This window comes from Geotrypetes seraphini, chromosome 5, assembly GCF_902459505.1.
Source record: "Geotrypetes seraphini chromosome 5, aGeoSer1.1, whole genome shotgun sequence".
Taxonomy (NCBI): domain Eukaryota; kingdom Metazoa; phylum Chordata; class Amphibia; order Gymnophiona; family Dermophiidae; genus Geotrypetes; species Geotrypetes seraphini.
The window spans coordinates 96,076,379-96,102,385 of NC_047088.1; the positions used below are offsets into that span (position 1 = coordinate 96,076,379).

General features: G+C 44.1%; 1 protein-coding gene across 7 annotated transcripts in view; it reads left to right on the forward strand.

Annotated features, from left to right (window-relative positions):
* CEP43 (centrosomal protein 43) overlaps nt 1-26,007 on the forward strand; it is a 180,306-nt gene that overhangs the window by 269 nt on the left and 154,030 nt on the right. For 6 of the 7 annotated variants that reach the window (XM_033944335.1, XM_033944329.1, XM_033944334.1 and 3 more), the window contains exon 2: nt 2,074-2,259. In XM_033944335.1, coding sequence (XP_033800226.1) covers nt 2,176-2,259 — 84 coding nt within the window. In that variant the 5' untranslated portion in view covers nt 2,074-2,175. Of the gene's footprint in view, nt 1-1,526; nt 1,642-2,073; nt 2,260-26,007 lie in introns of those variants that run through there. The other variant, XM_033944330.1, reaches the window with a different exon arrangement.

Here is a 26,007-nt window from a genome sequence, read left to right on the forward strand (position 1 = left end):
TTGGTGGCGTGTGAAGAGGCGTACTGGGCTTGTTGAGTGTATGAGACCAAAGGAGTCAGCTTTGTGGGTGCCTGAGCACCCCCAATATATGAGCAAACCCATTGACTTTGTGGGAGGGGTAATTTCTTTTGGGTTTAGCACCACCAATCGTTTTGAAAAGTTGGCTCCCATGTATGAGCGCAGTCAAATGTGTTTGACCTGGCATTTCTGTAATATATTAATATGATAAAATACATTTTCAAGTTTGTAAGTAATACATTCGAGCCGGTGATACTTGGGAGATGTAATAATCTTGGATTGTATGATTATATATTCTATTAATTTCTTTAAGTCAATTAGGAATTTTATCTACAGGTTGAAATGGGTTCTTCACAGTTTAAAATGCTAGGTCAAAGTACTTAAGTAAAGGTAAATTCCTACTTTTATACTTAAGTAATTTGTTTCTAAAACTTGCGATTCTGTTCATAAGTCACTTTATTTAATTTGTGTGACCTGCAGCTGCTGTAGAAATCAAGTTTTCCTTTGTGTGTTTCTTTTTATCAATGAGATATAGAAGAATTGAATATTTTTTAGGCAGATCACTTTTGTGGTAAATGAAGGGTGAGGAGAGAGGGGGGATGCTGGATGGAAAGATGAGGAGAGAAAAAGGGGACATACTGGATGGAAGGGTGGAGAGATTGGATGAAAGTGAGCAGAGACCCCAGAGAGAGAGGGGCAACACACTGGATGGAAGTGGGAAGAGAGAGAGAAATATAGAAAGGTGGATGGTAAAAAGAGGGAAATTGAAGACTATAGAGTAAGAATGAATGAAGAGAGGGAGAAAAATAAATCAAAGAATGCTGAGAGGGGGAAAAAAAAAACAATGTTAGAGATGGTTGTAGCGGAGGAGATGAAGACAGGAGGAGAGAGAAAAATGACAAATGAACACAAAACCCTGGCACATAGTAACATAGTAGATGATGGCAGATAAAGACCCGAATGGTCCATCCAGCCTGCCCAACCTGATTCAATTTAAATTTTTTAAATTTTTTCTTCTTAGTTATTTCTGGGCAAGAATCCAAACCTCTATCTGGTACTGTGCTTGGGTTCCAACTGCTGAAATCTCCGTCAAAACCTACTCCATCCCATCTACACCCTCCCAGCCATTGAAGCCCTCTTCAGCCCATCCTCCCCCAAACGGCCATATACAGACACAGACCATGCAAGTCTGCCCAGTACTGGCCTTAGTTCAATATTTAATATTATTTTCTGATTCTAGATCCTCTGTGTTCATCCCATGCTTCTTTGAACTCAGTCACTGTTTTCCTCTCCATCACCTCTCTCGGGAGCGCATTCCAGGCATCCATCACCTTCTCCGTAAAGTAGAATTTCCTAATATTCCTCTTGAATCTACCACCCCTCAACCTCAAATTATGTCCTCTAGTTTTACCATTTTCCTTTCCCTGGAAAAGATTTTGTTCTACGTTAATACCCTTCAAGTACTTGAACATCTGAATCATATCTCCCCTGTCCCTCCTTTCCTCTAGGATATACATATTCAGGGCTTCCAGTCTCTCCTCATACGTCTTCTGGCGCAAGAATTAAGAGAAAACAGGAAAGCAGAGAACATGATTAGAAAAATTAAACAGCTAGACAACAAAGGTAGAAAATAGAATTGCATTTTTAATTTTGAATAAAGTACAAAATTCACAACTAAAAGTCTGATTATATTATGGGGGAGAGGGTGGGGGGCAGTGAAAGAAAGGATAGGGGGGGGAGTGCCATGGAGGGCAAGTTGCATGGGATGCAATTATAGCTTGCTATGGCCCTGACTGCACACAGTTGGTAACGTTTTAAGGGAGGGGCTGGGGTGGGGGAAACATGTCCCCTTCTTTTCTTTTTTTTTTTGTCTTCACAAATATCGTAACCCTAAGTGCAAGGAAGACCACAAATGTTCAGAACTTTACATTGGTACCGAGTTCTAGGGGATTTTCATCCTGATTAAATTCTGCTGTCTACAGAAAACATCTGTTCTAGGTAAACAACTTAGACTTTATTTACTTACAGTAGTTTTGATTTCTCTTTTGCCTCTAGAATTTCCTACCATTAGTCTTCTTGCTACTGTATTCTGAATATGACACTCAGGCATGGTGAATGAGCTTCAGATGCTGTTAAACTTCTATTTGGTAAAGAAAGATGTCTGCAATGGAAGAGGACACAGAACTTCGTGATCTACTGGTTCAGACTCTAGAAAACAGTGGTGTCCTTAACAAAATCAAGGTGAGCTTTGGACATCATCGTGTCTCTGAATTGTCTCAAATGAGTATAGTAGTAATAGTATTGCTGTAAAAATTAGTGTCTGGAGTTAAGTGCTGATAAAAGCTTAAGAGGTACAGCTTTTTGTTCTATTGAAAAATACCATGTTCAGGTAGACAGGTATTGTTCGGTTGTGCTTTCTGTTTGTAACTTGCACAAGTGTTAAGAAATCTATAGTGTCTGAACCAACACACTCTACCTTACTATATTCTTATAACTAATATTTTCTAACAGGCCTTGACAAATTTTCCCTAAAACTAGTAGTTGCCCCAAAATTGTAGGAACCAGTAGCTGAGATCACTTTTTGCTTCTCCTCCACTTCTCTAACATTGTACCCAGTGAATCTGAGTTGGGGGAGGGGGTGTGGAATCCTTTCCCAGATCAGCAGTAGTTGTGTGTTGTTTTTTTTTAAATTGATTTACTAAAACTCTTTTCCTATTTTGTGTCTGTGGGCGAACAAATGAGTAAAGCAGTCAGTCTCTAAAGGTGCCTCTACAGAATCACTGGCAGAAGCCAGCAGTCTTCCTTACTAAAACAGACAAATCTGATCAATTTCTTTGACTAGGTGACTAGAGAATTGGATAGAGGAAGTGCGCTAGATGTGGTGTATTTAGATTTTAGCAAAGCCTTTGACAGTGTTCCACACAGACGTCTAATAAATAAACTGAGTGCCTTTGGGATGGGTCCCAAAGTGATGGGCTGGGTCAAGAACTGGTTGAGTGGAAGGCAACAGAGGGTAGTGGTCAATAGAGATCGCCCTAAGAAAATGGATGTTACCAGTGTTGTGCGTCAAGGTTCTGTTCTTGGGCCTGTTCTTTTTAACATTTTTATAAACAATATTGCTGCAGGGCTTTCGGGTAAGCTTTGCCTGTTTGCGGATGATAACCAAAATCTGCAATAGAGTAGACACCCAGGATGGTGTGAATAACATGAAGAAAGAACTGGTGAAGCTTGAAGAATGGTCTGAAATTTGGCAGCTAAAGTTTTTAATGTTAAGAAATGCAAGGTCATGCATTTGGGTTGCAAAAATTTGAGGGAACGGTACAGTTTAGGGGGTGAAGAACTTGAAGTGCACAACAGAAGAGTGGGACTTGGTTGTGTTTGTATGTGATGATCTTAAGGTGGCCAAACAGATTGAAAAGGTGACGGCGAAAGGTAGAAGGATGCTAGGGTGCATAGGGAGAGGTATGTCCAATAGGAAAAAGGGAGGTATTGATGACTCTGGTGAGACCTCATTTAGAATATTGTGTACATTTCTGGAGGCCGTACCTTCAAAAAGATATAAAAAGAATGGAGTCGATCCAGAGCAGTGGTCTCAAACTCGCGGCCCAGGGGCTGCATGAGGCCCTCGGTATGTCACCATTGTTCTGGAATGTTGCCCGCCTCACTGCTGTAACCTCATGCAAGCGCTTTCCTGCGTCTGTACGCGATTGTGAGGTGGAGTGGAGAGGACAATCGCATACAGACGCAGGAAAGTGCTTGTGTGAGGTTACAGGAGTGAGGCGGGCAACGTTCCAGAACTTAAGATAACCATTGGAAGCAGTGCAGCTTATGCGTGTGTACGTAATCTGGTGAACTCGTGAAATTTGGCACCTCTCCTGGTGGTGACTGCTTGATGTAAGATGGCAGATGTGTCTGGTGCTGGAGGAGGTAAGAGCTGAAGGTGGTTGCAGACGTGTCCACCGGACACTTAAGGCATATGTTTTCCAGGCACAAGTCGGATATTGATTCTCCTTTCTACAAAAAAAGCCTAGAGGACTACACCAAAATCTTGTCTCTTGCAATTGATACTTTAGAATCTAAATCACAGTTTTGCATTCGTAAAACTCGTTATAGTTTATAAATCTTTCCTTAATTGCTTCTGATAATTTCAGCTATACACAGCTGAAAACAGTGCAACATTCAGAAAGTGAAAAACTATCTAAATTTCACTTTCTAAATGTTGCACTGTTTTCAGCTGTGTATAGCTGAAATTATCAGAAGCAATTAAGGAAAGATTTATAAACTATAATGAGTTGTACCTCATGCAAAGTTGTCATTTCTTTAATAAGACATTAACTATTTTTAAGTGGCCCTCTACCTACAAATCCAAAATGTGGCCCTGCAAAGGGTTTGAGTTTGAGACCACTGGTCTTGAAGAAGGCTACTAAAATGGTGCGTGGTCTTCGTCATAAGGCGTATGGGGACAGACTTAAAGATATCAATCTGTATACTTTGGAGGAAAGGCGGGAGAGGGGAGATACGATAAGAGATGTTTAAATACCTCCGTGGTGTAAATGCACATGAGTTGAGTCTCTTTCATTTGAAAGGAAGCTCTGCAATGAGAGGGCATAGGATGAAGTTAAGAGGTGATAGGCTCCAGAGTAATCTAAGGAAATACTTTTTTTACAGAAAGGGTGATAGATGCGTGGAACAGTCTCCTGGTAGAGGTGGTGGAGACAGAGAGTGTGTTTGATTTCAAGAAAGCCTGGGTTAGTCATGTGGGATCCTTAGAGAGAAGAAGAGATAATGGTTACTGCGGATGGGTAGACTGGATGGGCCATTTGGTCTTTACCTACCATCATGTTTCTATGAGAGAAAGCTGCAACCTGGCCAAATTTGGTCTCTGACTTCTATCAAAGCACTATATGCTAATAAGTTGTATCCTCAGTTACAATTTTTATGACTTTCTGTTTTAAGCAGTTAGTGTAACAGTTGCCCAGTTTTGAATACGTTAGAGTTCTAGGTGGGTTACAGGCAACATTGTTACACAGAATTTTGTATAGAGTTAAATATGTTACAAAGAATTATGCATACTACATAATATTTATCAGATTGTCTGAGGTAATATATCATAAATAGCAGCTGACCATTGTCTTTGTTTTGGGTGACTTGTATTATTAGTCTGAGTCTCTTTGGACCCTTAGTAGGGATTTCTTAAAGCCATGTTTTTAGATTTTTGCAAAACTGTGTATATACTATGGTTGTGTGAATTTTGATGGGAAGTGAGTTCCAAATTTTTTGCCATTTTGTAGTTGAATGATTTGCTGTGAGATGTCTTCTATTTTATATCTTTCAGAGTTGGGAATGATAGGGTCATGTTGTTAGTTACGTTGGTCCACAGATCTACCTAATAGTTATGTAAATGTGGGGAAGCTATTAGGACATCACCATATTAGTGTTTTAAATGCTATGTAACATAGTAACATAGTAAATGACGGCAGATAAAGACCTGAAAGGTCCATCCAGTCTGCCCATTAAGAAATACATGATTAGATTAACTTGTTTCTTCTTTGATATTTCTGGGTCGTAGACAGTAATGTCTGCTGTAGCATAGTTTAAATTCTATTCTTTTTTCTGTTGATAATAATAAATAAATAAATAAAAAAAAATACCTGGAACCTAATTCACCCTACCGAAACCGATTACCTACCAAAGTATGGAAACAGAATATTTGATATGTATAGTAATGTAACCTGATTTATCTTCCATTGTTATTATGTCTACACCCTCACTCTGTCATTAAGTCTATACCCTCAATCTGTATTCTCCAATGTCATGTACCCTCCTGGAAATGTCCAGCTCTCTTCTTATGTAATCCGCTTTGAACCGCAAGGCACAAGCGGAATAAAAATCACTAATGTAATGTAATGTAATGTAATGTAACTAGTGTAGTTCTATAAGCAGTGGTGTGACATGGTCAAATCTTGATTTGCAGTATATGAGTTTTGCTGTAGTGTTTTGTGTCAGTTGGGGTTTTTTCATTACTTTCATAGAGATGCCTGAGAGTAGAGCATTGCAGTAGTCTAGTAGTGACTATCTCATTACAACACTAGTACCTTGAAGTGCTGTTGGAAGAAGTAGGGTCTTACTCTTCTTAGTTTTGTAATATAAGAGAGGAGTTTCAGACTAAATTATTAATATAATCTTCATAACTTAACGAGCTGTCTAAAGTGACTCCAGTACTTTGGAGGTTTTCTCAAGTTGAAGCTTGTTCCAGTTGTCAGATTAATAGTAGATGGAATTCCATGAGTGTGTCGCCCAAACCATAATAGTTTGGGTTTTTTTCAGTGTTTAGACTTGTCTTTCTGTATTGTCTTATCTTTTGCGGCACTAGAAAAAGTTCAAAGCAGAGCGACCAAGATGATAAAGGGGATGGAACTTCTCTCATATGAGGAAAGACTAAAAAGGTTAGGGCTCTTCAGCTTGGAAAAGAGAAGGCTGATGATTGAAGTCTACAAAATCCTGAGTGGAGTAGAACGGGTACAAAGTGGATCAATTTTCCACTCCTTCAGAAATTACGATGATTAGGGAACACTCAAAATTGCAGGGAAATACTTTTAAAACCAATAGGAGGAAATATTTTTTCACTCAGAGAATAGTTAAGCTCTGGAACACATTGCCAGAGGTTGTGGTAAAAGCGGATAGTGTAGCTGGTTTTAAGAAAGGTTTGGACAAATTCCTGGAGGAAAAGTTCATAGTCTGTTATTAAGACATGGGAGAAGCCTCTGCTTGCCCTGGTAGCGTTTTGGCCAGGTAGTAGTGACCTGGGATTGGTCACCGTGAGAATGGGCTATTGAGCTTGATGGACCATTGGGCTGACCCAGAAAGACTATTCTTATGTTCTTATGTACTTGACTCAATTACCCTCAAAACTAAACAGTAATGCATTGCTTACCTGTGCTGATGGATGTGGAAGTTGGGGTAGAAGCTCTGTGGAATTATAAATAAATGTTCTCCATGTTTACCGTTACTTGAAAATGAAGACTTTCCTCTGGGAATGTGAGATATGGAATTTATTTCTTGGGAAGAAAAAGAGATATATAGAGTGCAGAATCTTAAAGTGGAGGGACATTTGAAGTTTCACACTTTTAACACTTTGAAGGAACACAATGGGTTGGAGGACAGGGACATATTTTAGGTATTATCAAATGCATCATATGACCACCTTACTGACTGAATACCCTCAGATGTGGAATAGTGAGGAGTTTAAGAAATTTTGGCCACAGGATGGGGAGGAAAAAGGATTAATAGGTAAACACCTACAAGGGATATCCATACAAACTGTTGGGCATCCAGCTACAAAATGGTGCTCCGAACTACTTATCTGGTGGGGAAGAACAGCAGTCTGGTGGACAGGCTGGACAGGATCATGCAGCTGCACAAGCTGTCCATCTGAATATGGGAGTAGCTGACAGATCTTCTGAGAGCGGGCACCTCCATCATTGTATTGTTTTGCCACTTATCTGAACAACAAATTTCCTCCATTCTTTTCCAGACTGGGGTCACATGACAAACTAGCCTCAGATGTCTTCCTCATGGATCGTCTGTATGTGTATCCTCATTCTGTATGTGTATCCTCCTATATCTCTTATAGGGAAATGTTCCTGAAACTCAAGCAATACTGAGCTACCATGATTCTGAGACAGATTTGGTTCCCTCTGCTTCTAGAACTAGTCTTGAGAGGTTCATGGAAAATGGAGTGCTTGTCAAACCTGGAGGTTAGGCTTGGCCTAGTGGTAGAGCTGCTGCCTCAGCACTCTGAGATTGTGGGATCGATCCTAGTGCTGCTCCTTGTGAACATGGGCAAGTCACTTAATCCTTTATTGCCCCAGGTACAATATAAATACCTGTATATAGTATGTAAATCACTTTGTGTAACCATAAAAAAGTGGTATACAAGTCTCATCCCCTTTCCCCCTCATCACTCAGAATGAAGGGTTCCTTCTGCACACAGCCTCCAGTCCCTTGCCCTCATGGCCTGGATGATGAGAGTTTAAAGGTTGACTCTCTCCACCTAGACAGGGGATTTCTTTTTCTGGGACAGATTCCATTAAGACAGGCCCTCGGAATGTTTATCATATGTCTCTTTAGCTATAAATTACAATATTATTATTAAGACTTAGCGAAAAGAGTTTTACCTCATGCAAAATTGTAATTTCTTTAATAAGATATTAACTATTTTTTCTGAAGCCCTCCAAGTACCTACAAATCCAAAATGCGGCCCTGCAAGGGGTTTGAGTTTGAGACCACTGCACTAAGAGGTCATATAATTTTAAATGGAAGGGGTTTGCTGCCTGGAGTGAGGGCAAGGCCCTCAATCTTTTCTCCTTTCCTACACAAAAACTGCTTGAATTCCTTCTGCACTTTTGAAACTGGTCTCAAAACTAACTCTGTAAGAGTTCACTTCGGTGCAATTGGCACTTATTGGTGGATAGAAGGTAAGCCCATCTCTGTTCAGCCTTAAGTTTTTCCCTTCATGAAAGATTTGCTTTTGATGAAGCCCCTAATCAAACTTTCCATGGTTTCGTGGGATCTCAGCATTATCCCAGGACAAGCAGGCAGCATATTCCCACACATGGGTGACGTCACCGACGGAGCCCCGCAGCAGACAGCCTCGAAAGCAAACTTGCTTGAAGATCTCGAGCTTTCGAGTGCTGCACCACGCATGCGTGCGTGCCTTCCCGCCCGAACTAGGGGGCGCATCTCCTGTGAGGATCCTCAGTTCGTTTTTTTCCGCGGAGCCAGGAAGACACGATTTCCTCAGCTTCGCAGCGACATCTGCCTTCTCTTCACCGCGGCTGCTTCTTTTTCTTTTAAAAGTTCGGTCGCTGTGCTTAGTCGTTTTCTTTCTTTTTGATTATAAAAAAAAAAAAAAGCGAATATTTTCGTGTGTTTTTGTGCGGCCGGTGAGCCTTGGGCCTAGGCCCAACAGCTCACTTTGTTCGGCACGGACTTTATTTTTTCTATGTCCCTGCCTCTCACCGGGTTTAAACGTTGTTATCAGTGCGGCAGGATGATTTCTATCACCGACCCTCATAGTCGGTGTATGGTCTGTTTGGGTCGCACTCATTGTCCAGAGGACTGTGATCGCTGTCTGACCCTTCAGCCTCGTGCTTTTCGCCGCCGCTGTGACAGGTTTCTTCAGCTATTCAAAATGGAGCCTGAAAAAGCCTCGGCCTCGACTGTCTTGATGCCTGCGGGACCGAAGGCCTCGTCTTCGGGGACAACTTCGACCTCGACACCTGCCTCAGCCTCGAAGACCTCCGGGTCCTTGGCCTCGAAGGCCCCAGTGCTCTCGTCCTCGAAGTCTGCTTCTGGGGGTAAGTCTCCTGCTTCCTTTCCAGGTACCATGTCCAAGAAGCTGCCAGAGTCTCTCTCGACGCTACCATGGGCTCCGGTGCCTCTCTATCCTCGAGACAGTCTGCAAAGCGTGCCTCCAAGTCTCGGGAATACTCTAAATCGAGGTCGCCCTCCTTGGAGCGCACGGCAGCACCTGTACCACAGACTCCCTTGGTCTCGGTGCCAATGTTTGAAGATATGCTAAAGTCCATCTTGACTACGCAGATTTCTTCTATTGTGGCTCAGTTGGTGCCTTCTTCGACCTTGCCTCGAGTAGACCAGCCTGAGCAGCAGACTGAGACCCTGCTACACCGTCCACGGGGCAGGTCTGGTAAGAGAGTCTCTTCATCTGATTCCTCACCGGATCTTGCTTCGAGATCCTCTGTGCCTCGTCCGAAACAGAGGTCGAGGCCGTCGAAACACCTTCCTTCCAAGTCGAGGACTTCGGAGGTTTCTTCGAGGCATCTTCCTCGCTCTGACCCGAAGCTTCCCTCTTCTGTCTCTTCGAGGCATTCGAGGTCGAGGACTCCTCCCTCGAGGTCTTTACTTCGGGATGTTTCTCCTCTGCCTTCGAGACATTCCACTCCTAGGACTCCGAGAACATCTCCATCGAGGAGCCTGAAAAGAAAGCATTCCTTTACTCCGCCACAAACTGGTAGTGGGGCTTCTTCGGTGACACTGCGGGTAGAATCAGAGCCGGTGTCCCAATATTCACGTGAGGCTTCACCTTTTTATTCTGTAGCTTCTCGCTCCAGGTCTGCCTCTCCTGAGGAAGCTTCTTCTTCCAAATCATCTTCCTTTGCCAAGTTTGTCTATGACATGGGGCAAGCTCTTCATTTAGATTTACATTCAGATTCCAAGTATTCCCCGGAATATTTGGCAGACATGGAGCTTCCACATCCTCCTAAGGAGACTTTGAGGCTATCCATGACACCAGTGCTCAAACAGACCTTCATCCGAAATATGGAGACACCTTATTCGATTACAGCTATTCCATCAAAGCTGGAATCACGCTACCGTACTGTATTCTGTAAGGGGTTTGAGAAATCACAACTTTCTCATCAATTCTTGGTGGTGGAATCCTCTCTCAAGAAAGCCCACCCTTCTAAGGTGTCTGCAACTGTCCCTCCTGGTCGTGAAGGACGTACTATGGACAAATTTGGTCGTAGACTGTACCAAAATTCTATGATGGCGAACAGGATCTTGAATTACAACTATGTCTTTGCATCCTATTTTAATCATTTTTTGAAATTGTTCCCATCCTTTTATCCAGACTTGTCCAAGCCCTGTCTGTCTGAATTTAAACAGATCCTTCAAACTCTTTCCCAGTTGAGACTTTTTATGTTGCAGGCATCTTATGATGCTTTTGAGCTTTCTTCGAGGGTGTCTGCTTTTGCTGTTGCTATGCGTCGCCTTGCCTGGCTTCGCATAGTAGACATGGATCCTAATTTGCAAGACCGCCTTGCCAACTTACCTTGCCAAGGTAATGAGTTGTTCAACGACTCGATTGAAGCTGCTACTAAAAGACTCTTGGAGTATGAACGCTCTTTTGCGTCGTTGATCAGGTCTAAGCCCAAACCACCTACTGCTCGGGCGTATAAACCACCTGCCCGTCGTTATCCCATGAAGACGACTCCAGCCTTTTCTAGGCCTCCTCCTCATCGTCTTCAGCAGCAACAACGCTCTCAGAAACCTCAGACGCCTGCTGTCACCAAACCGGCTCCGTCTTTTTGACGTTCCGGCCTTGAGCATTCCATCCTTCCTGCAGAATTCACCTCTGCCCATTGGAGGTTGTCTTTCCCTGTTTTCATCTCATTGGGAAACTATTACATCGGACCTCTAGGTGCTGACAACTATCCGCGAGGGATACTCTCTGCGCCTGCTTCAGGTGCCCCCAGATCACCCTCCAAGAGAGTGTCATTCCAGTTCCTCTCAACTCCCCCTTCTTCTTCAGGAGGCTCAAGCTCTACTTCGCCTCCGACCAGTGGAGGAGATTCCTGCTTCTCAACACAATCTAGGGTTCTACTCCAGGTATTTTCTGGTACCCAAGAAGACGGGAGATTTGCGACCCATTCTGGATCTTCGAGCCCTCAACAAATTTCTAGTCAAAGAGAAATTTTGCATGCTCTCACTTCCGATCCTATACTCCCTCATGGATCAGGGGGATTGGATGTGCTCACTGGATCTCAAGAAGGCTTATACTCATATCCCTGTGCACCCCACTTTTCGCAAATATCTAAGGTTCAAGGTGGGGAACCTTCACCTTCAATACAGGGTTCTTCCCTTCGGCTTAGCAGCCTCCCCCAGGGTATTCACCAAGTGTCTCGTCGTAGTGGCTGCAGCTCTGCGCTCTCAAGGGCTTCAAGTGTTTTCTTATCTGGATGATTGGCTGATCAAAGCACCTTCTCTTCAAGGAGTTGTGACAGCGACCCTTCAGACTATTTCTTTTCTTCAGAGTCTGGGGTTCCAAATCAACTTTCACAAATCTCAGTTGATTCCAACTCAGTTGCTTCAGTTTATTGGCGCGATTCTGGATTCTGTCAACATGAGGCGTTCCTTCCTCTGGATCATCAGGAAACCCTCTTTCGACTGTGCCAGCAAGTGTCTTCCCTTTCGACACTCTGCCCGTCAGATGATGGTTCTACTCGGTCACATGGCGTCCACGGTTCATGTGACCTCCCTGGTCAGACTTCACCTTCGCATTCCTTAGTGGACCCTGGCGTCTCAATGGCAACAAGCATTGGACCCACCTTCACGTCATATAATGGTGACTCCTTTGTTAAAGATGTCTCTCCGCTGGTGGATGCTCTCTTCCAATTTTTCCAGAGGTTTGCGGTTTCACAACCTTCCTCATCAGAAAGTACTCACGACGGATTCGTCCACCTAAGCATGGGGAGCCCACGTAGATGGACTCCCTACTTAAGGGTTGTGGACGTCAATAGATCGTCGGTGTCATATCAATCTGTTGGAACTCAGAGCGATTTTCCTTGCTCTCAAAGCTTTTCTTCATCTTTTTCACGACCAGGTGGTCCTGGTTCGGACAGACAATCAAGTGGCCATGTATTGTGTCAACAAACAGGGAGGGACGGGATCTCACTCCCTTTGTCAGGAAGCTCTCAGGTTGTGGCAATGGGCGATTTCTCACAACATCTTTCTCAGAGCTGTGTACATACAGGGTCAACAGAACTGTATAGCAGACAAATTGAGCCGTCTGCTGCAACCTCACGAGTGGACACTCAATTCTCCCACGCTTCGTCAGGTGTTTCTTCGCTGGTGGACCCCTCAGATAGACCTTTTTGCGTCGCCCAGCAACTTCAAACTACCTCTGTTCTGCTCCCGCATTTTCTCGCCTCATCGTCTCGAGGCGGATGCCTTTCTTCTCGACTGGAGGGGCCAGTTTCTTTATGCCTTCCCTCCATTTCCTCTGATTCTCAAGACTCTTGTCAAACTGAAGAAGGAACGGGCCACTATGATTCTGATAGCTCCTCGATGGCCCAGACAACCGTGGTACTCCCTTCTACTTCAACTCAGTGTCAGGGTGCCTCTACTTCTACTGGTTTTTCCTTCTCTGCTCACTCAGAGTCAAGGGTCCTTGCTTCATCCCAATCTACGGTCTCTACACTTGACAGCTTGGAACCTTTCTATGTAACAGACTCTTCTCAATTTTCTCGGTCTGTTCAAGATGTTTTTCTTGCTTCCAGGAAATCGTCCACTCGTCAATGTTATGGTCAGAAGTGGACTAGATTTTCTTCCTGGTGTTCCACTCGTCAGCTTCTTCCACGATCATCCTCCTTGGCGTCAGTCTTGGACTCTTTGCTTCACTTGTCCCAGTCAGGCCTTCAATCTACTTCTATTCGAGTTCATCTCAGTGCTATTGCTGCTTTTCATCAGCCTCTGGATGGGAAACCTCTCTCTGCACATCCCATGGTTTCCCGCTTTATGAAGGGGCTTTTTAATCTTCATCCACCTCTTAAACCGCCTCCTGTGGTTTGGAATCTTAATGTTGTTCTGGCTCAACTGATGAAACCTCCCTTTGAACCTCTTGACAAGGCTCATCTCAAGTATCTCACTTGGAAAGCTGTATTCCTGATCGCACTCACTTCTGCTCGACGAGTTAGTGAGCTGCAAGCTTTAGTCTCGGACCCACCTTTCACCATGATAAGGTGGTTCTTCATACACATCCGAAATTCTTATCTAAGGTGGTGTCGGAATTTCATATTAATCAGTCTATTGTTCTGCCAGTCTTTTTTCCTAAGCCGCATTCTCATCATGGTGAGGCGGCACTTCATACTTTGGACTGTAAACGGGCATTGGCATTTTATCTTCAATGCACTCAACCTCACAGAACATCTCCTCAACTCTTCATCTCTTTTGATCCAAATAGACTGGGACATCCTATCTCGAAGCGTACCCTCTCCAACTGGATGGCTGCTTGCATCTCTTTCTGCTATGCTCAGGCTGGTCTTCCTCTACAACAGGGGTGTCAAAGTCCCTCCTCGAGGGCCAGAATCCAGTCGGGTTTTCTGGATTTCCCCAATGAATATGCATTGAAAGCAGTGCATGCAAATAGATCTCATGCAGATTCATTGGGGAAATCCTGAAAACCCGACTGGATTCTGGCCCTCGAGGACCGACTTTGACACCTGTGCTCTACAAGGTCGAGTGACGGGCCACAAAGTTCGAGCTATCTGTAGCATTCCTCAGATCAACTCCCATTGAGGAAATCTGCAAGGCTGCCACTTGGTCCTCGGTTCATACTTTCACTTCTCATTACTGTCTGGATACTTTCTCCAGGAGGGATGGCCATTTTGGCCAATCTGTTTTGCAAAATCTTTTTTCTTAAATTGCCAACTTCTCTCCCATCCCTTTTTACTTAGCTTGGAAGTCACCCATGTGTGGGAATATGCTGCCTGCTTGTCCTGGGATAAAGCACATTATCCCAGGACAAGCAGGCAGCATATTCCCACACATGGGTGACGTCAGCAACGGAGCCCCTCAGCGGACAGCCTCGAAAGCAAACTTGCTTGAAGATCTCGAACTTTCGAGTGCTGCATCGCGCATGCGCACGTGCCTTCCTGCCCAAACTAGGGGGCGCATCTCCTGTAAGGATCCTCAGTTCAACGTTTTCCGCGGAGCTGAGAAGACTTGTCGACTTAGTTCCCGTAGCGTTGTGCCTTCTCTTCACCGCGGCTGAGTAGTCTTTATTTCTGTTCGGTCGCTGTGTTTCATTTTGTTTCTACTTGTAAAAAAAAAAAAAGTAAAATTTTTAGTTTTTGTTTTTTTTGCGTCGGATCGGGAGATTGAGGCCTAGGCCTCTCTCCCTCGTTCTCGACACGGACTTTGTCCTTTCTTTTTTAAGTTCAATAAGTTTTATTAGTATTTCATAAAGAAAAAACAACAATTGACAACAAGGTGAAAAATATATAGAAATGCAATGTCCATTACAGTACACAGTAGGAAATAAGAATGTTATACAGGCATAATATAAAACAAATCAGAAGCAACTCGTTCATTGATTGAGAAACCCCAAGGTAAATGTACAAAAGAGCATAACTCAAGTAAAGGGTGATAAGGAAAAATCCAGTAATAGCCGCCATTGTCTCTCAAATGAATGTAATGACTTTTTCTTAATGGCAGCAGCTCTTTCATATTTCGCTGTAACACACAACATATTCCACCACATCGTATAGGTAACCAGAGATAAATTTTTCCAATTTTGCAAAACTAGTTTTATAGCTAATTGTAACATGAGATTAAAGAGTTTCTTATCATCATCATGTAACTCACAATCAAGAGCATGAGTACCAAGAAGTACTATGGCAGGAGTGAGAGAGACATTGATGCTAAAGACAACACAAATTTTTTTCCCAATAGAATGCCAAAAAGGAGTAATAAGCGAACAGGAAAAAAGCTGATGTAGAAAGGTACCATGCTCTTTTGAGCAAGACCAACAGAGGCCAGGTTCAGAGGGTTTGAAGTGAGCCAGTTTATGTGGGGTCCATGTCGCTCTATGAAGCACAAAGTATATGGATTGCTTTAATGAAGATGAGCAAGCAGAACGTAAAGCTGAAGACCAAATACTTCTCCATGTGTCTAGTAGAGGTGGGAGTTGTAGATCATATTCCCAGGTTTGCTCAGTGCCAACCGGCCTAGCAAAAGAGTTCGATTGCAAAAGTTTATACCATTTTGAAGCACAGCCTTTAATAGCATGTAATTTAGAGAACAATGACAAAAGGCTAGGAAGATCATTTGAGAGCGGAGAACCTCTTATTACGGAAGATATACAGTGTATCAGTTGTATCCATCTATAATGTTGGGAGTCGGGTACTTCAAAGGACTCTTGTAGTTTAGCAAAAGATAGCCAGTTGTTATTATCACGAAGATCATTGATAGACCATATACCATAATTTTGCCAATCAGTCCAGTGAATACATGCTCCTTGAATCCTAAAAGCTGGGTTGTTCCAAATTGGGGAGCTCAGTGTAGAGGTCCAGGGATGCTCCAAACATTTCTCAATCAAAACCACAGCTGTTTTGGCACAGTGATAGATGGGGCATATGGTATTAGGGAGATATTGAAAAGGTAGATATTGAAGAGACTGTTTCTTAAAAAAATTTAGCTCCCAGTCATACCATAAAGGAGAATAAGCAGACGTATCCTCCACATACCAATAAGAAACTTGTTGTAGAAGGAAAGCAGCATGATAGTAACGAAGATCCGGAAAGTTGACACCACCAGAGTTCCTATCAGCCTTCAATTTGGTCAGTGCTATCCTCGGTGGTTTAGAGTTCCATAAAAAAGCAGTAAGAGAACGCTCTAACGAGTTGTAGACAGTGACAGGAAAAAGAATGGGGATCATATATAAAAAGTATATGATCCTAGGTGCCACCATCATTTTAATAGTGCTTAAACGACCCCACCATGTGAGGCGTAGAGGAGACCAGCGGGATAAAAGATCTTTAACCATGTCCTGTATCTTAATAGCATTTATAGAAAGAGTTTCTTCAATAGTTGAGGCAAAATAAATTCCCAGATATTTCAATTGCGTGTCTGCCCATTGAAAATTGAAGTGAAGCAGGTCATATTTGACTTCCGGGTGATTAAGAGGGAGAATTTCAGATTTGGTTTGATTAAGCTTGTAGCCAGAAACACGTGCATATGCAGATATAGTATCCAGAATATGAGAAAGAGAGTCAGGGGATGTGTACATCAAGATGTCATCCGCGTAGGCCGAATATTTTACAATGATGTGATCCAAGTTTATTCCTTTGATTGTAGGATTCTGCTTGAAGGATAATAACAGAGGCTCTAGCGCGATGTTAAAGAGCAGTGGTGACAAGGGGCACCCCTGTCGAGTACCACGAGTCGGGTGGAAAGGAGATGAGAGATGGTTATTGATGAGGATTCGAGTAGTTGGTGAAGCATACAGTACTCTTATCATGTTAATAGCAGGTTCAGAAAATCCAAATCTTCTCAGGGCACAGAACAGGAAAGGCCACTCTACCCTGTCAAAGGCCTTTTCTGCGTCAAGGCCTAAAGACAGGTATGGTGAATCCAAAGAAGCCACTCGATGTAGTACATGAAAAAATAATCTCGTGTTATCATGTGATAGTCGACCCTGCATAAATCCAGTTTGTTCAACAGAAATCAACTTAGGTAAAATTTTCTGTAGTCGTCCTGCAAGAATTTTTGCATAAAGTTTGGCGTCTACGTTGATCATAGACAAAGGACGATAATTATGTACCTGTTGTCGATCTTTACCAGCTTTGGGTAACACTACTATTACTGCTTCAGTAAAGGTTCCCTTAATGTCTTGAGATTGAATCAAATGAGTGTAGAGACCTCTAAGTAAGGGAATAAGGAGAGACTGAAAGGTGACATAAAACTCCACCGGAAATCCGTCCGGGCCAGGCGTTTTTCCTTTAGCCATTGATTCCAGCGCATCTACAATATCAGTCTCAGTTATTTTGTTACAGAAGAGTTCGTTATCTACAGCATCAAGAGAAGGACAAGAGATGGATTGTAGAAAGTCTTCAATCTTATTTGGAGCAGGAGACTGTGAAGTATACAATTTGTCGTAAAAGTTGTGAAATCTCGTCAATATGTCCATTTTGGAAGTAAGGACTTCTCCATTGTTGGATTTTATGGAGGTGATAAAGGAACGTTCCTTTTGAGATTTCAAGTAGTTGGCTAACATATGCCCAGAGTTGTCATGTTCAGCATAGTAAGTCGAATTTTTCATGAATAAGGTCTTCCCTGCAGTATCTGCTAGTACAGCATTATAACGGAGTCTACAGTTCGCAAGCTGATTAAATAATGCATTATTTAAAGTGTCACTTATGAAAAGAGCTTCAAGGGATGCAATCTGTGCTTCCAACGTGGAACGAAGCAAAGCAGATTCTTTATTTTTCCTGGCCTTGTAGGAAATTATCAAGCCTCGCAGGTATGCTTTGAGAGCATCCCAGTAATTAGTCCAAGATGTTTGATCTACTTGATTGAACTCAATAAATTCACGAATCAGGGGCGTGAGGTAATTCACAAACTCAGTGTCTGTCAATAGTGAGGAATCAAATCTCCAACATGGTCTAGGAATGGTTAAGTTCCATAAATTCAATTCAATGGTTATCAAAGCATGGTCTGACACTAATATGGAATGAATACTAGTATGGGTCACACTAGAAAGTAAGGAGGCTGATGTTAAAAAAAAATCAATTCGTGAAAAAGATGAATGTGGTGATGCAAAAAAAGTGAAGAGACGTTTGGTTGGATGAGAGATTCTCCATGGATCACATAGGTTCAAATGTTGAATAATATCCAGCAACGCAGACCAGGCCTTAGTTGGTTTGTGTAAGGCAGATGATTGCCTATCTATTGTCGGATCTAAGATAAGATTAAAGTCACCTCCAATGAGAATTGGTGATGCATCTACAGAGGTAATGGAGTCTGCCAGCTCATGAAAAAATGCAGGACAATCTTTATTGGGACCGTATATATTATATATAGTCAAGGAAGATTGACGATGAGATATAGTTACTCTGGCCCAACGACCTTCAGTGTCACAGGCTTGATCCACTATCATAAGATCTGGATGCCTCCTTATCAGAATTAAGACACCATTTTTTTTATCTTGAGCAGGTGAAAAAATAGGAGGCAAGGCCCAGTTACAAAGGAATTTGGAAGATTCTGGAGCATCAAGGTGCGTTTCTTGTAAAAGAACAGCATCAGGATGTAACTGGTTCAAATATTGGAGTATTTTGGTTTTTTTTAAGGGGTTATTCAAACCTTTTACGTTAAGAGAAACACATTTGAAAGACATAACAGCATGTATGAATAATTAATGCAATTACTGTGTAAGAGTGTACAAAGATACTTGGCATTTCTACATATAATATACTCCCAAGGCCAATGCAAACCCATTGGTCAAAGGAGTAAAGAAAACGGGTGAGAGAGAAGGAAAAAAACAACAAGCCAGAACGAGCCATAACTGAACACTGTATCAGTAACATAACCACCAATACACATCTATCAAGACCAATTGTGTTAATTAAAAGAAAAACTTTGCAGTCAATATAGGGAGAGAAATAGAAATAGGACTGCAGAGTCTATACATCCTGTATATTTAGTAAGGGAGAAAGCAGATATCAAAAAGGTAAAAGCATAAAGCATTAGGCTCCAGCTAAAGATAAAAATTGCAGAAAGGAAAAGAAGAAATCAGTGATCATTTAAAATAGGCTAGAGCAAGGTCAGAGACTTATGAAAATGTCACCAGAGAATGAAAGTACATGACAATTACACAGAAAACAAAAGACAAATGCAGCACTCTTCATACAGAGAAAGAAAAAAGGATTCAAATATCAAGTAAGTGAAAAGGGTGCACTGTATTAAAAGGACAGTCCACAAAGGAGAAGGACAGGGAAAATATCAGCAGTGTGAAATGTACACAAAAATGGTCAATGACAGTCAGATAAAGGAGAAACAACGATTATTCATGTAAGTAAAAGTTCAAGTAGCATCAATTGCAGTAGGAGAAATGGTTTCCAAGAAGTCAGCAAGTTGATTGGGATCGGTGAAATCTTTCGTGCGATTGTTGATTGTGACACGCATTCGAGCAGGGTAAAACATCCCAAAACGGGCATTAAGAGATTTGAGTCTGGGTCGATACTCAAGCAGTTGTTTTCGTAGCCGCGCCGAATTTTTGCTAAGATCAGGGACGAACATAAGATTCTTGCCTTCAAATTTCAGCGGCGCCTTTATCTTCGCCTTTTGCATAATTTCAATTGTGTTGTTAAAACGTAGAAGGCTCACAATTACCGGGCGAGGAAAATTTTCGCGGGGCACACGCTGCGAGCTGATCCGGTAAGCAGATTCAATTTCAAGGGGCTGAGCGAAAGTTATATCAAGCAAGGCAGGAAGATGATCTTGTAAGAATTTAATCAGGTTCTGACCTTCCCGACCCTCCGCTAGGCCCAGAATTCGGAAGTTTCGTTTGCGGGCCCGGTCATTCGCCTCGTCAAGTTCTTTCTCAAGAATCGCCACGCGCTTAAAATGGCGCTGCAGATCTTTGATGTTTTCGTCTGTGACGCGTTGTTTGGTCTCCAGAGATTCTACACGGGTACGGAAATGTAATATATCCGTTTTCATCACTAATATATCTTGCTTTATATCCTCAATACCCGCATTGGTCTCAGAAAGCATGTCTTTAAGAGCATGAAGCTCCTCCAGAAGGGTAGACATAGGCACATCATCAGGCTTAGAGGCCTGCGATTTAACAGGGGAAGGTGGATCGACTTTGGTACGCTTACCCCCTTTGGTTGCTGACATCGTGGGATAGGAATACAGGAGAGAATCCCTAAGCACACGGTAAGATTTGCAGCTAGTAATGATGACAGGAAGTGTGTGTATTCACGATTCAAGAGCAGTGTTCAGTCGGAGCTCAAATTCAAGCTGCCATCTTCTCCAAGGCTCGCTAGCGCCCCCCCGGACTTTGTCCTTTCTATGTCCCGGCCTGTTACCGGGTTCAAACGATGTTATCAGTGTGGCAGGACTATTTCCATTACTGACCCCCATAGTCTGTGTATGCTCTGCTTGGGGACGACTCATCGTCCCGAAGACTGCCTTCGCTGCCACACTCTTCAACCTCGTGCCTTTAAACGCCGCTGCGACAGGTTCTTCGAGCTTTTTCCTCGAATGGAGCCCGAAAAAGCGGTAGCCTCGGCCGAGGCATCTGTGAAACCCTCCACTTCGGGACAAGCCTCGAGTACAAAGACTTCGACTTCGCCTACTCTGCAGGCCTCGAAGACCTCCGGGTTCTCGGCCTCGAAGGCCTCCTCGGTGTCCTCGAAGCCTGGACTGGTGGGTAAGTCTCCTGCTTCCTTTTCAGGTACCAATCCTAAGAAGCCAACGGAGTCTAATACCTCGCAACCTGGGGCTCCAGGTTCGACTCCGTCTTCGAGACCGTCTTCCAAACGTGCTTCCAAATCGAGGGAATACTCTCCTCCGAGGTCGCCCTCAATGGAACGCACGAGACCTCCCGTGACTCCGAGTCCCTTGGTCTCTGTCCCTATGTTTGAGGACATGCTCAAGTCAATTTTGACCACGCAAATTTCCTCAGTCGTGGCACAATTGGTCCCGACCTCGACCTTGTCTTCACAGGTCCAGCCTGAGCAGCAGTCCCTGCCTCGTCGGCGGTCACCTCGCGGTCTCTTCCTCGGACTCTTCACCTGACCGAGCCTCTAAGCGGTCTTTACCTCGATCGAAGCACCGCTCTAAGTCTTCGAAGGTCCTTTCCTCGAGGAGCTTGAGGCCTTCAGATTCTTCGAAACACGTGCCTCGCTCTCAAAGTACTGTTGCCTCTTCTGTTTCATCGAGGCATTCTAGGTCGAGGACCCCACCTTCGAGGCTTTTACCTCGGGAACGGTCTCCTTTAGCAAAACCTCGTACTCCGCGCACTTCTCCGTCTCAGAGTCTTAAGCGGAAACATTCCACCACACCGCCTCTAACTGGTAGTGCAGCATTCTCTGTTACCTTATGTCTCGGTTCGGAGCCAGTTTCCCAGTATTCCCGCGAGGCCTCCCCATCTTTTTCAGTGGTGCCTTGCTCTCGCTCTGCCTCTCCTCAGGAAGCTTCTACGTCGAAGTCTTCCTCCTTTTCAAAGTTTGTCTTCGACATGGACCAGGCTCTTAACATCGACTTACATTCAGATTCGAAGTACACACCTGAGTATTTGGCGGATATGGAACTTTCCCATCCTCCCAAAGAAACATTGCGTCTGCCCATGACACCTGTGTTGAAGCAGACTTTTTTGCGGAATATGGAGACTCCTTACTCTGTGACAGCGATCCCATCTAAGTTGGAGTCTCGATATCGTACTGTGCCTTGCAAGGGGTTTGAGAAATCACAACTTTCTCACCAATCTTTAGTACTGGAATCATCCCTGAAGAAAGCTCATCCTTCTAAAGTGTCTGCTACAGTTCCACCAGGGCGTTTAGGTCGCACTATGGATAAATTTGGGCGAAGACTTTATCAAAATTCGATGATGACTAACCGAATTCTAAACTATAACTATGTCTTCACTTCATATTTTAATTATTTTTTGAAACAGTTGTCATCCTTTTGCCCAGACTGGCCCAGAGAACGCCTTGCTGAGTATAAACAAATTATTCAATCTCTCTCACAATTGCGTCTCTTCATGCTACAGGCATCTTATGATGCATTTGAACTTTCTTCTTGGGTATGGCATTCGCAGTGGCCATGCGACGTCTGGCCTGGCTCAGAATAGTGGACATGGCTCCCAATTTACAAGATCGGTTAGCAAAACCTACCGTGCCAGGGCTCTGAGCTTTTTGATGACTCGATTGAGGCGGCTACTAAAAGGCTCTCGGAACATGAACGTTCTTTCGCCTCTATTATACGCCCTAAACCAAAACCTTACAAACCTCCGGCTCGTAGATACCCTATGAAGTCCACGCCAGCTTTCTCTAGGCCTCCACCTAGAAGGCCTCAACAACAGCGTCCTCAGAAGCCCCAGACGCCTGCTGCGACCAAACCCACTCCGTCTTTTTGACGGTCCAGTGGTGAGCATTCCAATCGCCTTGCATCCGAACTCCTCCCTGCCCATCGGAGGCCGCATTTCCCTTTTTATATCTGTCTGGGAAACCATTACATCGGACCTCTGGGTCCTCACGGTCATCCGCGAGGGATACTCTACGACTCCTTCAGGTGCCTCCAGATCATCCTCCAGGAGAGTCTTTCCAGTCTCTCGCAACTCCCCCTTCTTCTTCGGGAGGCTCAGGCACTTCTTCGCCTTCGAGCTGTGGAGGAGATTCCTCCTTCCGAGCACAATCTAGGGTTTTACTCCAGATACTTCCTAGTTCCCAAAAAGACGGTGGATTTGCGACCTATTCTGGATCTCCGTGCTCTCAACAAATTTCTAGTCAAAGAGAAGTTTCGCATGCTCTCTCTTCCAGTTTTGTATTCTCTCATGGATCAGGGAGATTGGATGTGCTCACTGGACCTCAAAGAGGCTTATACTCACATTCCTGTTCATCCGAAATTCCGCAAATATCTCCGGTTCAAGGTGGGGAACCTTCATCTTCAATACAGGGTTCTTCCGTTTGGCTTGGCGACCTCCCCCAGGGTCTTTACCAAGTGTTTAGTCGTGGTAGCTGCAGCCCTTTGTGCTCGAGGGCTTCAGGTATTTCCTTACCTTGACGATTGGCTTATCAAAGCCCCTTCTCTTCCAGGGGTTACTCAAGCGACCCTTCAGACTATTTCTTTTCTTCAAAGTCTGGGGTTTCATATCAACTTTCCAAAATCTCAGCTAGTTCCAACTCAATCGATCCAATTTATTGGCGCAGTATTGGACTCGGTTCACATGAGAGCTTTCCTTCCTCTCAATCGTCAAGAAACCCTACTACACCTTTGTCATCGCGTAATTTCCATGTCAACGCTCACGGCTCGTCAAATGATGGTCCTCCTCGGGCATATGGCATCTACGGTACATGTGACTCCCTTTGCAAGACTCCACCTTCGCGTCCCTCAGTGGACTCTGGCGTCTCAGTGGCAGCAGGGCCTAGATCCGCCTTCTCGTCACATAGCGGTGACGCCTTTATTAAAGAAGTCTCTCCACTGGTGGATGTTCTCTTCCAATCTTTCCAGAGGTTTGCAGTTTCACCACTTTCCTCATCAGAAAGTACTCACAACAGATTCGTCCGAATACGCATGGGGAGCCCACATAGATGGTCTCCGTACGCAAGGGTTGTGGACCGCCACAGATCGTCGTTGTCACATCAATCTGTTGGAACTCAGAGCGATCTTTCTTGCTCTCAAAGCTTTTCTTCACCTCCTTCACGACCAAGTAGTCCTTGTTCGGACGGACAATCAAGTAGCGATGTATTATATCAACAAACAGGGTGGGACGGGCTCCCACTCCCTTTGTCAGGAAGCTCTGAGATTGTGGCATTGGGCGATTTCTCACAACATCCTTCTCAGGGCGGTATATATTCAGGGTCAACAGAATTGCCTTGCAGACAAATTGAGTCGTCTGCTTCTACCTCACGAATGGACGCTCAACTCCCCTACACTTCGTCGAGTATTTGCTCGATGGGGAACTCCTCGGGTGGATCTCTTTGTGTCACCCAACAACTTCAAACTTCCTCTGTTTTGTTCCCGCATTTTCTCGCCTCTTCGTCTAGAGGCGGATGCTTTTCTTCTGGATTGGAGGGGTCAGTTTCTTTATGCATTCCCTCCATTCCCTCTAATTCTCAGAACTCTGGTCAAATTGAAGTCGGACCATGCCACAATGATTCTCATAGCTCCCAGGTGGCCCCGACAACCTTGGTTCTCTCTTCTTCTTCAAATCAGCATCAGGGAACCTCTTCTTCTACCAGTTTTTCCTTCTCTGCTCACTCAGAGTCAGGGGTCTTTACTTCATCCCAACCTACAGTCTCTTCACTTGACGGCTTGGTTCCTTTCCACTTGACTGATCCTTCTCAATTTTCTCAGTCTGTTCAGGATGTCTTTCTGGCGTCCAGAAAACCGTCCACTCGTCAATGTTATGGTCATAAGTGGACCAGGTTCTCGGCTTGGTGTTCCACTCATAGTCTTCAACCGAAATCTTCCCCTCTGAATTCAGTTCTGGATTATTTGCTTCATTTATCTCAGTCTGGCCTTCAATCCACCTCTATTAGAGTTCATCTTAGTGCCATTGCTGCTTTTCATCAACCTCTGGATGGAAAACCTCTCTTGGCACATCCTCTGTTTGCTCGTTTTATGAAGGGACTTTTCAATCTCCATCCTCCAGTTAAACCGCCTCCTGTGGTTTGGGATCTTAATGTGGTTCTGGCTCAACTGATGAAACCTCCGTTTGAGCCTATTGACTTGTCTCATTTTAAATATCTTACTTGGAAAGTTGTTTTCTTAATTGCCCTCACTTCGGCTCGTCGAGTCAGTGAGTTGCAAGCTTTAGTCTCGGATCCGCCTTTCACAGTTTTTCACCATGATAAGGTGGTTCTACGTACACATCCAAAATTCTTACCTAAAGTAGTGTCTGATTTTCATTTAAATCAATCTATTGTGCTTCCAGTATTTTTTCCTAAGCCGCATTCTCACCCTGGTGAGGCGTCTCTACATACTTTGGACTGTAAATGTGCGTTGGCGTTTTATCTTCAACGTACTCAACCTCACAGAACTTCTCCTCAACTTTTCCTTTCTTTTGATCCAAATAGGTTGGGCCGTCCTGTCTCGAAGCGTACCATCTCCAACTGGATGGCTGCTTGTATTTCTTTTTGCTATGCTCAGGCTGGTCTTCCTCTACAAGGTCGAGTGACGGGCCACAAAGTTCGAGCTATGGCGGCTTCTGTTGCTTTCCTCAGATCAACTCCTATTGAGGAAATTTGCAAAGCTGCTTCTTGGTCCTCGGTTCATACTTTCACCTCTCATTACTGTCTGGATACTTTATCCAGGAGGGATGGCCATTTTGGCCAATCTGTTTTGCAAAATCTTTTCTCATAAATTGCCAACTTCCCTCCTCCCTTTTTACTTAGCTTGGAGGTCACCCATGTGTGGGAATATGCTGCCTGCTTGTCCTGGGATAAAGCACAGTTACTTACCGTAACAGGTGTTATCCAGGGACAGCAGGCAGATATTCCCACAACCCACCCACCTCCCCTGGTTGGCTTCTTGGCTTGGTATCTGAACTGAGGATCCTCACAGGAGATGCGCCCCCTAGTTCGGGCGGGAAGGCACGCGCGCATGCGCGATGCAGCACTCGAAAGTTCGAGATCTTCAAGCAAGTTTGCTTTCGAGGCTGTCCGCTGCGGGGCTCCGTTGCTGACATCACCCATGTGTAGGAATATCTGCCTGCTGTCCCTGGATAACACCTGTTACGGTAAGTAACTGTGCTGTTACTTACCATAACGGTTGTTAACCAGGGACAGCAGGCAGATATTCCCACAACCCTCCCACCTCCCCTGGTTGGCTTCTTTGCTTGGTATCTGAACTGAGGATCCTCACAGGAGATGCGCCCCCTAGTTCGGGCGGGAAGGCACGCGCGCATGCGCGGTGCAGCACTTAAATGCTCGAGATCTTCAAGCAAGTTTGCTTTCAAGGCTG